Here is a 14,967-nt window from a genome sequence, read left to right as displayed (position 1 = left end):
TAAAATTCAAGGAATGTGTTTGATTTTTCAAATATTAGGACTAGGACTGAAGCCCGACAGTCTCTAAAGCCCACCTCGGCTCTTCTCCTCTCTCCAAGCTTCCAAATTCATTGATGGTATATGATCACAAGAGATGTAATCAGAGGGGTATTTCCTGAACCTGAAAGAATCAGGAAGGACTTCCCTTATGTCGCTGTTGTCACAGATGATCCGAGACAGAGAACCTTTTAAAAGCTCAGCCTTCTGTTGCTGGGTGAACACACCTTCAGCCTCCCACCAAAACCTGAAAAATAAAAACGGTTGGTCTCTCTATTTAAAATCAGACATTTCAATAAATAAATAAAGTCCTTAAAGGTAGACCAAGAAACTGACTTTTTGATCTCAGAAGTCATGTGCCATTGTGGCCCAAGTTGTGGTACATAATATTGATACATAGCATTTTTTAACTTAAGCAAATATCAATGTACCTGTCGCCATCACGAAGCGCCTTCATCTGCTTTCCAATCAGGCAAGCAAAGAGGGGACCAGTTCTTGAGCCCGGCAACAAGTTTTCAACAAGCCCTCCAAGCCATACATCGATATTGTCAGGATGTTTGTATATTTTTAATATCTTCTCAGCAACCTTGAAGTCTTTCACAATCTCTTTGAAATCATCCAGTGTTTTAATGCACTTCAGTCCACAGAATGCTCTCCAATCATTGTATCCTGAAAAGTAATTTCAGCACAGTATAATTTAATAGTGAGTATATTAATATGCATTTTGCTTTTTTGTCGAGAGTTAGATGAGAAGATTAATACCACTCTCATGTCTGTACAATAAATCTGGAGCTAAGGAAGAGCCATGAGAGGGTCAGCTTAGCTGAGCTGGTAACAGGGGAAATCAGCCTACCACCTACTAGAACCTCTAAAGCGAACAGACATGAGCGTGGTATTGATCTTCTTCTGTAACTCTCAGAAAGAACGTGAACACACATGGAACAATTCTTTTAAATCAATGTTAATAGCTTAAAATGGTTAATAATAAGCACACACAGCCATTTGTTAGCAACCGCCTTTTTTAAGACACATCACGTGGGGTATTTACTGACATATTTTTGTGTCATAGAACAAATCGTGAAAATCTCTTAAGCTTGCGTCAACCACAGACCTTATTTCGAGCATCTAACCAAAAACCCATTCAAAAAACCCTCTGACTTCGAGACGAGGGAACTGGAAGTGCAAAAATGCTAACTAATTTCCAGGTTTTAGAACTCATTCCTGCAGCACTCTATAGTTGAACCTTTTTTGTGGACTTTCTGCCCTTGAATGTGAAAAAAATCATATCAAGCTCTCTAGCTGTTTGTAATCCAGTTTAGTTTGGTGTCTTATGACCTTTGAGCTCCAAGAATATCTACAGGGTTGGTATAAAAGAACCAGAAAGCAGCAAACTACAGAAACAAGCTGCTGATAGGACTGGACGTTGTCTAGTCAAGTTAGTGAGTAATACCTGTAGACGTCACCTTGTTTCTGGATGGTCTGACAGAAATGGTTTGTTATTGGAAACTTTATACTGATATAACATGCTTATCTGATTTGCATTGACTCTAAGCCCAGCACTTACCGGGAAGAGCGTGATCTCGTCCCCTCTGCAGGTTCAGTGAAGCCAGGTCCATGTGCTGCCGCACGTTAAGGACGACCAGCCTCTCTGTTAGCTCTTCTGTCAACAGCATGTTTGCGCTAACAGCTTGTGCTTCAGTTCCAATTATACCTCTCAGGACTGGATCAATTCCACCTAGACACAAAAACAGTATTGTTTTTTGTTTTTTTTATAGTCAGTACACAGTAAGATAGTTTTCTCACTTTTTCACATAAGAAGATAATACATTTCCTGTTAACTTAATTTAATTTTTGAACAATTTGGACTTAAAAACTAAGAGATCATGTGACATGATGTTACACAACTGCAAACAGCATGCTCATTTTTAACCTGTCCACCCTGCCTGTAATCCCTTATCCCAAACAGACAAGAAAAACAGAATATACTGTGTATGGCTGGTGAGTACAGTTTTTTTCTGAATGGTATGCTTTCTTTATGCTGTTGAGAAAACAGGTTTGTATATCACTCTTAAGCTTGGATTTGCTGCTTCCCCTGGGCTCACTGGTGTCCAAACAATTTCATTTGAGCAAACAGGATGAGTGGACTGTTGGGGATGAATACACTGTTTATCATAACAACACATAGTTTCATAAAAGCAATACACTTGTGCTCTGTGGTAAGACTGCTGGACACATCCTTCTGTAACACTGCAGCAAGGTAAAAATTTCAGCCACTGGAGGTCAGCAAAAAAACTAGTGTCGATGTTTAAGGTAGGGTAATCTATTTAAATGTGAACTTAACAGTAGCTGTGTTTACATGGACCCTAATATTCCACTAATAATCAGAATAGTAGCCCAATCAAGAAATTTTCTTGGGTTGAGAGGGGTGGTGTAAACCTTTGACAATCCGTTCAATAAAAAAGGAAAATGATGCGCCTAATAATCATGTAAACACTTAATCCGATCGTTTCTCTCTACGTCCGTGTTTCCTGAATCTCTAAACCTACTACAGCAGGAGGTGAGTGCAAAGTTAGCATGACCCATAAACAGAATGGTCACAGTAATGAGAATAAGAGCCAGGTTGATAAATGTGCTTTTCATTTGTTAGCTATAAGTGCACCTTTAACAGTGCATCTGACAGATAAAGTATTATATTATACATAAGTATGTAATAAGTAATAAATAAGTAATGTACTGATAATTAATGGAAAAAGTCTCTGCAGTGTGTTAGATGGATTATTGCACCTTCTGCAATGAGTCGCCTGGGACTAGGAGCACACTGTATATGTCATGTACCAGTATGACATACTGATGCAGACTTTCATACTCTATAGATACGAGTCACTTGAATTGCATGATAATAATTATTACATTAACAGACAGATATTCAATGCTGAAGCACTGAAACAGTTTTTTTTCGTTCCCTCCACTCTTTTTACGGTGTGTTTAGTGTGCTTGCAGGATACGTTATTAGTTCCAACAGGCAGCTTCATGAGAGTGTACTGACCTTCTTTGACTATTCTCCACGGACTGAAGAAAGTGTTGTGCAGTCTCAAGTGGGGGAAGTGCTCATGTTCCTGGAAGCTCTCATTCAGTCTCCTGAGGATCGGAGAGATGGTAGCGTGGCCGAACCTGAATGCAGCGGTGGCAAAAACATTGGAGGCTGAGGGGTCCGTAGTTGGATCATATCCTCCATAGGGGCCAATGTAATGTTCAAAAGACTCCGGGCCAATAATTTTTGGAACATAATCTCGCATGGTTATGATCTGGGAGTCAAGAAGGGGGGGGGGGAATCTCTTAGATAGTCATGAAAGAAAATCTCAAATATAAGGATTGTGTGCATCAAATGCATGCTATGAAGCCACGAGAGTTTGAATAAGAACACAACTTAACAAGTTACTACAACATATCCCACTTGGAAATTATTAACAATATCCAGTGAATGTGTGCGCATACAGCTAAAAGGGATCCCCATGGGATTTCCAGTGAGGTGAGTATTTCTGCAATATCCCGAGCTTGGACATAGGATTGCACATTTGTTCCCTCACAGTTCACCGCAGAGAATCCCATCTGTCCTCATCACTATTTATAAAGGCCTCAGTTCACCCCCTGCATCTTAACACATATCACATAAATGCATATGCACGCATGCTCGGGCACAGATGCGAACCTACACACATCACATTTGGTGTCATGTAGTTTTCAATGCAAAATGGAGCATTGGAACCAGGCACAGATAACTTTTTTGTTGCTTTGATGATACTAATGAAACAGCATCTGCCTTTAAAGTAAAGATAGTCTGTTTAAAATAAACTTGTTAAAGCTAGAATGGCATAGACGGGATAACTTAACTTCATTAGTTGAATTGACTCACTGAATAGCAAGAGTCTCGGGCTGCAGTCTGACTGAAAAGCGGTTGAGTTGAGTGCAGACTTAAACTCCTAGACTAATACAGTTAAAAACAGTCCCAACTGGAAACCTACCTGCAAAGAGAAATTAAAATATAGTGTTCCAATGTGTTTATTATGTATTAGTGACATGCAAGCAGCATTCTGCACAAACTGAAGCCGAGCCACAACATGTCAACTGTGACAAGAAAACACAGCTTAGGCTGACTCAGTTCTAAGCCAGCGTCCTGGAGATAATCCTGGTCCCATTTGAGGAGCACTCACCAGACTGCACTGTCAGTCTTTCTGAGATGAGCAGTCTTTCTCTTCATCCATGCAGTGGTGGAAAGTAACTAAGTACATTTACTCAAATACTTTACTTAAGCACAATTTTTAAGTACTTTTACTTTACTTGAGTATTTTAATTTTCTCTTCTACTAAATTTCAGCTGGAAATATTGTATGTTTTACTCCACTACATTTACCTGACAACTATAGTTACTAGTTACTTTTTAGATTAATATTTTACATTAAAAAAAACTTGTTAAACCTGCACTAATACTTATTGCATTGCATAAAGATTAACCAGTGTTTTTTGTGACCCCTTACAAAAATGTCATGTCTATTGGCTCATTGCCACATGAGTTGTTTCCCCTCTGGCCAAAGAGGTAAAATGTTCTATATTTCACAAAAAATACAAAAATTAGAGAAAAGTCCAAAATATCAATACAAATTTGTGTGGTTGAACTTTTTTCTTGTTTCCTACCTCAGTGATCATCTTTGTGACACAGCTTTATCTTGTGACCCTGTGGACAGGGCCTAACCCCTAGGCTGGGAACCACAGGATTAAACTGCCTAACTGCATATAAAGTAGGAAAAACTAGCTCCACCTGAAGCAGCTACAAAACTTAAATGCTGCATCAGTAAGAATCTATATAGTAATATAATAACAATATATGAAATATATCAGTTTCAGGGGCCATTGTTCTGCATAATAAGTATCTTTAATTTTAAACTTTAAATACATAATGCTGATGTGTATTTTTACTTAAGTAAAATGTTGAATCCAAGACTTTTACTTGTAATGGAGCATTTTTAGATTGTTGTCTCTGTACTTTTAAGTAAAGGATCTGAATACTTCTTCCACCACTGCATCCATGTAATATTTATCTGCATGACGCATCCATATACTAGGCTTAACGGACCATACCTACAGTATATGTGCATATTTTTGCCAATTGACTACAAAATCACATATACTGTAGTTTTTTATTTCTGGTAACCATTAATATAAAGCATAGTGGAAGTCTTTTAGAGTGATTCTGACCTTCCTTCTGGTTTCTACTCATTTTAGCTACAATATAAAAATATACTTGAGACTTATAGTTACAAGCCAGGACTATTTGATGATTTGATGATCAGCTGTCAAATAGCAAACCATCTAAAGGGGCACTCCACCAATTTTACACATGAATTCAGTTTACACGTCATAAGGGTGGCTACTCAGCCTGTGAGAACGTTTGAATAATGTCTTCTTTGGCTCTGGAGGCGCTTTCTAGAGTCTGTAAAAATAACCCTGATTATGTCATCAGCGCTATCTCAGTTTCGGCTTGAGAATACAAATTTATAACATCAAGCCTGTCTAAAAAACAACTGGTGTGGAGTTTGAAAGATGTGGGTATTTATTAGGAAGAGAGGGTCTAATGAAAGCCACTATCCAGTTGCATTATAGGAAGTGTAGGATCTAGTGTTTTGGGGGGGCGTGACAAATACTAGGGGCTAAAAGTCAGGATAATTCAACCTCTGCTGCTTCAATTTTGAGCATTATCTTTTTTTATTTGTTTTCACAAGCCCCCCAACTTAATGGAAGTGCAGTACTGAATTGCTGGAGTACCCCTTTAATGTAAGAAAAATGCAAATTCACATTGTCCTTTTCACAGAGTCCATATTTGCTTATTGTTTATCTGACAGCTTAGCTCATGAACGCAATGCTCTTCAGCAGCCGAGTCTCTCAGTTCATGAACTGAAACACTCCAAACTGGTCTGGCCCTTTAAACCCTTAAAGCTAGGGTAGGTAATGTATTTCAGAAGCATTTTTTTGTTATATTTGTTGAAATTCTCTTTAAATCCTGACAGCAATCAATAAATCAAATGCTCTGAAAAAAAAATCCAGCATCTGTGGCTGTTGCAGGCCTGTAATAAGCCTACCTTCCTGTCTGTCTAACACCATGCACCCATTGTGCATGGAAATGTGTTTTAGGGGAGTGGCTTTAGAGGGAGGCCTGAAGGGGGGAGGGGGGATTTTTGCGCTTGGATACTTTCTAAAATCCAGCTGTCTCTTGCTAGTTTCTCCAATGTTACCTACCCTAGCTTTAAAGCTTTTTACAATAATCCTCCTGCTATGTCCTGACCACTTAAAAACCAAATAGAACATAATTATATCGTCCCTTTACGCTACATACTGGATAAGCAATAGCCTTGACAACTGTGTACTACGATTGAGATGTGAGTCAGAATGAAACCAGAATGAAACCAGATGTTGTTAGTTGATCATTTTTGTTTCCTGTTTCCAAATAATGGGCTTTCATTCTGTATTGAAATGGCTTCTGACCTTTCCATTTGTTTTCTGCAAGCCCCCCTCCCCCCGCGATTAGATTGTAAGATTTTTTAGAAATTTGTTTTGTAGTACGAGCAAAGGGGAAGGGACGATCAACCAATACATTCTTGCAACAAAAGTTTGGCATCTGATATAGACATGCATTTAAAGTTGTTTGACAAACACAGTAACAAATTCCATAAGCAGGTACACATCCACCTCATAGCACCAGCCTTAAAACACTTTTAACGTTTAATTTCCTGCCTAATTGCACACTACCCTTGGCCTGGAAATGGGTTTTGTTAGTAATTACTGCCATAGCTCATATTTTAATGCATTAAAGTAGTGCTTTTACAGTGACTTGTCAAGAATAATGCTGTATGAAAACAGCATCCTATATTACCTTCGACCTGTCTAAGCTTGTTAGCTGGGAACAGCTGCCTGAGGATTTAAATGGGGGGGCTTGGTGAGAGCTGTTGGGATTCAACCATATGGACCGACAATCCACAACAATGAGCTGAAAGCTGCTGAGAGCTGCAAAGGGCTGCAGAGTTGGATGCTTTTTTTCTCAGGTGTGATTGGATAACTAGCAAACTTTTCAGAATACAGCCAGACATTTCAACATTAATATTAAGATATTATACAGTAACACAACTATGTTACATTACATTATGTCTTAACCATCTAATATTTTGTTGGGTTTATGGATCAACAGTAGTGGGGGTTTTGTTATTGCTATGCATAACATGAGGTGGCTTTCTGCTTTGAACAGAGTGATTACACCACAATGAAAATGTTTCTGACTGAATTATCTCTGACCAAGTTTTCTGACTGACTGTACAATGTGAAGTTTAAAACTAACCTTGCAACCACAAGTGCTTCAGCTTCAAAACTCATCCACCACAGCTCGCACCTTTGCCTTCTAAAGTTTGATTTAAAATAGAGTTGTTCAGTGGAGATCTTTGGGCGAGTAAGCTATCAACAGTTGAATTTGTGAATGCCCGATTTATCTATCCCGACTTCGGACACCGAAAGCACCCACCATAAATGGTGGTTAGATTATAATAGTCAGGCTGTAATCATAGCAGTCAAAGCTGTAAAAGGAAATGCATAAGAGCAGAACGCAGATGGAAGAAATCAGATCTATAGGTCCATTTTGTGGCTATGAAAGAGTTATTACTCCTTTATAATAGGATGGTGAAAGATGCAAGAACATGCCATTTCTCTGCACTTATTTCTGCCCATCAGCACAACCCCAGATTCCTATTTAAGACTGTGGATCAGTTAGTCAACCCTGCCTCTCCTTGTGCACCTGCTGATTGTGATGCTAATTGTGAAAAGTTTCTTTTGCACTTTGCTGGAAAGGTGGAGTTAATAAAATCTGGTACTACCCCCAATCCTGCCTTTTTAGATATGGATCACCCGCTCAGGGATTCTTTGAGCAAATTTTCTGCTGTTACTCTGCCTGAACTCACAGACATCATGTCTCTTATGAGAGTATCCTCCAGCCCTCTGGACAAAATCCCAACTAGGTTTTTATTGGAAGTTAGGAATTGTATTGCACCCCATTTGCTATCTATTTTGAACAGCTCACTGTCTACTTTAGACCTTTAGATCCCTTATGAACCTTTACATAGTTTGAGATCTTCTGGCAGCGGTCCAGAATGAAAACTAAGGGGGACAGAGCTTTTGCCATCAGGGCCCAGAGACTCTGGAACGACCTGCCTGAAGAAATTAGGTTGTCGGAGTGAGTGTCTTCTTCTAAGTCTCTTCTCAAAACGCACTTTTATCAGAAAGCATATCCTGATTTTATCTGAGCTGTCTGTTTATTTTATTGGTTTTTATGTATTTTATCATTCACTGTGGTATTTTATTTCTCTCTGTAAAGCACTTTGTACCTTGTTTGGATAAGTGCTCTATAAATAAAGTTTATTATTACTATTATTGTTATAAATGGTGGTTTAGCTTATAGTGTGACCACCATGTATCATGGAATGCCAAGTTAGTTTCATTGATTAATGAGCAGAGCTGCAGATGGAATTAAATTTTGCATAGTTTTGACACTGTTTTTGGCACATAGCTGTATATACGTACATCAAAGCTAAAACTATAATATAATTTCATATTATCACTTCTATTTAAAAATGCACGTACTTGTCCCAAAAGACATATCAAGAAGTGCATCAGATGCCTGCAAAAATAATGCCTGGTGTGCCTGTAGTTTAATCCTAGCACAAGACATATCTTTGAAAGTAGAAATAATCAAAACAAATTCAAGATACCACATGGCTAGTTTCCAAATTATAACATTCTGTTGCTTCTTTAAGTTAGCCTGTTGTTCTAAGTGCTTAAATCAACAAAACTAATTGAGCTAACTTGTCCAAAGCTGTAAATCAAATACTAAGGCTAAAGGCAAGACTGTTTACTGTGTTATGCTCATTATATCATCTCATCTTGGAATTTGCTTTACTGGATTAGTCACTTTTATATAACACTGAAGTTAAGTCCACACAAGCTAATAAATATTCTTTAGTGTTTGAGTTAGTCTTTCCTGTGTACAGTAATATTACATGCTAGAACAATGAACTTTGCATATAAATGGCATGCATGGCCACAAGGGGAATGTTACATAGCTGACCCTGACCAATACCAACTGACTGGAGGAGGAAAGCTAAGAAATAAAATTTCCCTTTAACATCAGTAGTGTAACACAGTGGAAGATCTCTATGTTGCTGATGCTGTAGGTGTTTGCAAAGGATCTCTGACACAGACACTGTAGCATGAGCTGTCTTTTTGAACAAGTCTGAAGTGTATTTATTGACTATTTACTTTTCTTTACTAGGCTTAGAGTGGAGCTACCTTGTCTGTACTAATCATCCAATGGTAGCTGGGCAATAAAGTACTTACTTTTTGTTAAATTCTATATTCTTCCATGAATGACTCTTGAGAAACAAAAACAGGGAGCTTTAGTACTTCTTTAATTCTTCATCTCAGCTTTGAGATTTTTTTTTTTTATGAAAAAAATCGATAACGTTGCAGTCTGCCAGTTTGCAGGCTGCTAAGACCAGATAGGGCCTTACATTTCACTCCATTTCCAATATAGGGATTTTCCAAGCTGGTCATGGTTATAGCTACAGTATGTAAATCCTCTACCTGCCTTTTTATACTTCATCCTCACAAATGATTTAAAGAACCCCTCCACCTTAGACCCATCTCTTCTTAATATTGTAAATCTCTTGAGTCACCTGAAAATACCAGTTGTTAATCCACTGCTGTGGTCAAATGTCAGCCCCCAAAGTCTGAAAGATTACAGACTTATTTTCCTTCAGCTCAAATATGCTTTAGAAACTTTACAGCCCAGCAGCAGGGTCACTGGTCCCCTTCACTAGAAACAATAAATCATTTCTATTAAAACAATTCATGTTCCTTATTTTTCATGTAGAATGTATGCACCCAACATTTTCTTCACCATTAATAATGCTCCCAGCCTACAGCTAATAAAATAGCAGCTATCAGCACTCAGTCTAATCAGTCATTGCTGCATAAGCTGCCTCCCGTCCATCGCTACCAAGAGGCTACAAAAAAAAGTAACAGCAGTAACAAAACCTCACATTCTACATTAGACAGACAATAGTAAGAGGACAGAGAAATCCATGTTTGTGCTAACTGGTATTAAGCGTGAGTGTTTTGCGACAGTTTATATGATGAAGGCTTATGACTGCTATGAAGACCCTTATGTCATCCTAGCACAAAGTGTCTAGGGTTTGCTCTCAGCAAAGCAGAGCAACATTAGCTGCACACTGGTTCAAACAGATATTAGCTAATCAAAGGAGACAGCCTTGTATCACCAAACGGCGTATGATATCACCTTTTAAGTTGGTATGGCGAACTTGTCATTATCATTTATTTTACCCAGGAGACCGCTGTTCAACCAAAAGTCAACACTGACTTATTTTAACTTACTTACATAAGTTAACTTATGTAATGTATTTAACTTGCATCACATACGTACATAACTTAACTGACATAACTAACCATGATCGATTCCTAAACCAAACCAAGTAGTTTTGGTGCCTAAACCTAACTAGTTGGCTGGTGGATTACAAGGTCCATTTAATGGCTGCTTTGGAGTTTTTGATCATATATGATCTTGCTCAGCAGATGCCCAGTTGTCATGGATTAGTAGGTGTTTAAATTTTCAACATTAACATTTTCAAACAGAAGCTCTTGCAAAATGGCAGAAAGTAACTGAGATAAAGATGCTGTTCTGAATTTTGAATGGTAATATAATGTTTTGGTGAATTAAAAACGAGGTAACCAGCTTTGTGAATTCAACACACATCAGAACATTCATTTTCCAGAGCTTTACTGTACTTCTATCATTGTGGTGCAGTTTATGCAAGAATTATTTTTTCATCTCTGTAAAAGCTCCAAGGTTTGTGAACACTGTAATGACCCTTAGTCACAATTCACATCATAATAGAAATAATCTCTTTTCTTGTACAACAACTTGAAAACAACACTCCTCTCTACATCTTTCATGTCAGTTTGCACTTCTTTAATAACATGTAATTGCAACATGCTCGCATTCCTGACATCTGCAGATTATAAAATCACCATGCTCATAAATGCTAGATTAGTTTGTTTCCCCTCAGTCATCATTTGAGTTTCTCAATAGAAACTTTATAGCAGTGAATCACATTGGCCTTTATTTTCATCATACAGCTGTGTCTCCTACTTTCACCAACAGTATCTACTGTACTATACAGTAACAGATTTTAGGGTACAAAATGTCCATAATCTGCATTACAGAATTTATCCACATCCCTTTGAATCTCTCAAAATTTCTTGTTCTTGAAGGACCTCATGCCAACCAAAGTAAAAAGTCCATTTGATTTCTCCTTGTTCTCTGCTTTCTTATCAGAAAAATTGCATTATTGCAGCACAGTGACAACAGACTGTAGAAAAAACATGGAGTGACAACTGCAATGTCACGCAAAGGGACGTTCTTCCACCGACCACTGATGTCAGTGAGTGAGAGCCCAAAATGTATGAGTTCCCTGTTTAAAAGCATTAAGAGCACTCACCTCACACCTGAAGAACTGAATGAGAGTAAAGGCTGTTTTGCAAAAATGTATTTTTTGCACTTAATTGGAGACCTCTGTGGGGTTCAAACATGGATGATTATTTGATATTAGAAATGTTAACACTTTGCTTCAGCAATAAAAGGTCACACTCATTTATGTTTTTGGCATGGGGGAAGAAACAGAGAAGCAGTGGCTACTCCGCAAGGCAGAAAAAACAACTCCGTCCAAAGTTTTATATATAAATATCTCCATGTATTGTCTTCCAGAAATGTAAAAACAACAATTTGTGGTTTTACAGGGAGTTACATGCTGGAACTATTTTTTAGCTGGCGCAGTGGCTTCCTGGAGCCTGATGTGATGTTGTCAGGCAACCAGCGGAGAGTCTAAAACCACAACGTTTAGTTTGTTTACATTTTGGGTTTTGTAATCAAACAAGATGAAATGTGTTAATTAGTCAAATTTAGAGATGCTGATAGGCTATTTGGCATAGTGAAACAGTTTTAGTTACTAGTCACATACCTGGTGCAGAGCTCCAATAATCTTTCGAGTTTCTTGGTATATAGTCTCCGGGCTCCAGTGACCATTCATGTGTTTCAATGCCTCTGCAATTCGATTATGTTCTCTAAGCCACAGTGTATGCAAAGAGGTCAGAGCCAAACCCTCATTGACCCGACTGTCTCCAGCACTGAAACACTCCACTCTCTCCCCGTGCGGATCCTGTAGGCAGGCTGACGGCAGAGTGGCTACGAATGGAAGGTAGGGTCTTCCTTTGGGATCCTTGAATTGGTCATTGACAGCAAGTTTCCCATTAAGGCCAGAGAGGTCACGGAGGAAGCTCTCCAGTTTTGGAGTGTGGCCATACACAACCTGAGCATCCATGAATGATGTGATGGCATTCATCTGTTGTCGCTGCAGAGCTTGTGCAATATCAGACGCAAAATTGATGAAACAGGCTGGTATGGAGCGATAAAAAGGCATGCAGTCTTGTGCACCAGAGATAATATCGCCTGTCTGTAGAGAAGACAACATTATTTATTACAAGCTGCTGCAATAGCATCTTCATCTATCTATCAAAAGTACTCGCTTTTGTGATAATGGAATTTTAAAAGAATAGTTTGACATTTTGGGAAATACACTTTTATACAGTACATACATTTTATACAGTGAATTCCTGGAGTCTCTGCTGGTGGCATGGGATGTCAGGAAGTCCAGGAAGTTTTTATGCTAACCTAAGCTAACTAACGGACATGAGAGTGGTATTGATCTTCTCATCTAACTCTTGACAAGAAAGCAAATAAGCGTACTTTCCAAAATGTGGAACTATTCCTTTAAAATACAGCAGGATACGGTACAGGTAAGCAAAGTTTACAAAGACTGTTCAGACTAGTTTACCTCAATGGGAAAGCATGGATGCATGTTTTCACATGTGTTCAGACAGTCCACGCCAGTCCAAAAAGCAGCACTGCCGGTGCTTTGAGGGGTAAAGCTTATGTCATGGTCAATGTACTGGCCCCACTCCACCAGCAGGTGCGAATACACATCATCTTTCCATTTAGAAGAGCTCCTCAGTATTTCCTTGCTAACTTCCCTTGGCTGTTGACACAGAAGGGTTAGTTATTTTGGATGACAGTGAGTACTGCCTTTTAAAAATGTGCAATTTAATTTTCCCCCATCTCTGCAGTGACTTGTCATTTATCAGTCAGTGTGTTTATTATCTCATCATTAACAGAAATGAACATATCATGTGGGGAAGGCCTATCATTCTATCGTGTCCCAGTGAGGGGTTATGATGGATGATAGCTTTCTTGTTTGTGTGAACTAGTTCATTGTTTTAATCATTAAGTTATGTTATAAATAGATAAATGGCTTAAGCTCAGCAAAGGGGCTGACATATGTTCTGGCAAGCTTCTTTTCTTTTATAATTTCTCCAACAAAAAGGACTTTAGCAACTGATTGAAAATGAGTTATGCAATACATTAAGTATCCAAGATATTATTTACTTGATCCCTTTTTAAAAGAAATGGAATAGTCAGGATCAAAGATTACTAATTATTTTAAAACACTTGACTAAATGATAGCTCTTATATATGGAGGTAAACTGCAGGCTGGATACAACTAATGTATATTTGATGAGTTCTTCCACTAAAAGACCTCACTGTGTGTAATGAGTGCATAAATTAAAACTGAAATTCAATGCAAATATCAGTTGCATCTGCTGTTTGAAAGCAATAATGTTTATCCACATGACTGGAAACCAACTTCAAGCTATTTCAAGCTATGCAAATAGCCACAATATTCAAATGCAACTGTAATCTGTGTCATCTCACACACACTTCTGCTGTTCCTAAATTGCTGTGGACTTTATCTGCTGTAAAACAGGTTAGAAAAATAAATGGAAAGCTACATTAACTTGGGTTTGCAGGGTGAGCTCGCTTCATTTCTAATTTCTCCACCAAGACTTTTGTGTCTGTCAGACCAGCATTTTGTAGATTACCGGGGGAAGCTGGAATCCATTATGGAGCCGTCCTCGGTTCCAACCCTTGGGTTCTCTCTTTCCGTCTTCGTATTCAGCTGGAAGCCATCTGACCAAGGGAGTGTTGGCTGCTCCCCAGAGAGGATTTTGCCTGACAAAAAGAATCATGAAGCGTGTCCAAAAATACTGCAGTGCAAAACAGTATATATCATCACTGAATGCAACATTATTTGTTTCCATCCAAAAGGTCATCAAGAGTTTAAAATACTACATTTTTACCAACGTCAAATTAATATCAATTACCTATGCAAGGTTAGCTACTTGAGGGGTTTTCTAAATATTTTGATGCTCTCTATCACTGACTGATACAATAGTGATTAAAGGTGTAGTCAGTTCATGAACATGTTTATTTGCTGTTATGAACGTTTGAGGGGGTCCTTCTTCATTGGGAAAAACCATATGCTATACAGTGACTGAAGTGGGGGGTTTTCAGGCCATCATTGCTGTTGCAGAAGCACCAACAGTGATTGACTGAAATAAATATAACAAAGAAGAAGCCACAGTCTGCATTAAAAGAGTACTCCACCGATTTGTCAGTGCACTCATAACATTGTCGGACTCACGATGGACAGTTTAGAAAAATAGGGTCAAAATCGCTGCGCAGAACCAGAGATATTGTTGTTTTTTTTATTCTTTCTTGTCAAAACCTGGCGCCTGCATCACTCACAATGCAACCCAACCACTGACTGTTTAGTTGGAGATTCGGGTGTGTTATGCTAGTAGCAGCTAATGTAGCCTCGAGTTGCTAGCCTCACGCTGAGAGACCTCACTTCTTTTTAACTTCACACCC

At 38.5% G+C, this 14,967-nt stretch overlaps 1 protein-coding gene across 1 annotated transcript in view; it reads right to left on the bottom strand.

Moving 5' to 3' along the window:
• tpo (thyroid peroxidase) overlaps window positions 1–14,967 on the bottom strand; it is a 28,195-nt gene that overhangs the window by 2,945 nt on the left and 10,283 nt on the right. The window contains exons 5-11 of the mRNA XM_044167389.1: window positions 14,139–14,268; window positions 13,037–13,237; window positions 12,164–12,655; window positions 3,083–3,341; window positions 1,601–1,771; window positions 468–705; window positions 75–283 (exon numbers count right to left, since the gene is read on the bottom strand). Of these exons, the coding sequence (XP_044023324.1) occupies window positions 75–283; window positions 468–705; window positions 1,601–1,771; window positions 3,083–3,341; window positions 12,164–12,655; window positions 13,037–13,237; window positions 14,139–14,268 (1,700 nt within the window). The remainder of the gene's footprint in view (window positions 1–74; window positions 284–467; window positions 706–1,600; window positions 1,772–3,082; window positions 3,342–12,163; window positions 12,656–13,036; window positions 13,238–14,138; window positions 14,269–14,967) is intronic.

This window comes from Siniperca chuatsi, linkage group LG15, assembly GCF_020085105.1.
Source record: "Siniperca chuatsi isolate FFG_IHB_CAS linkage group LG15, ASM2008510v1, whole genome shotgun sequence".
Lineage (NCBI taxonomy): Eukaryota > Metazoa > Chordata > Actinopteri > Centrarchiformes > Sinipercidae > Siniperca > Siniperca chuatsi.
Note: the sequence above shows the minus strand (reverse complement) of the source record. Positions and strands in the feature narration are given on the sequence as shown.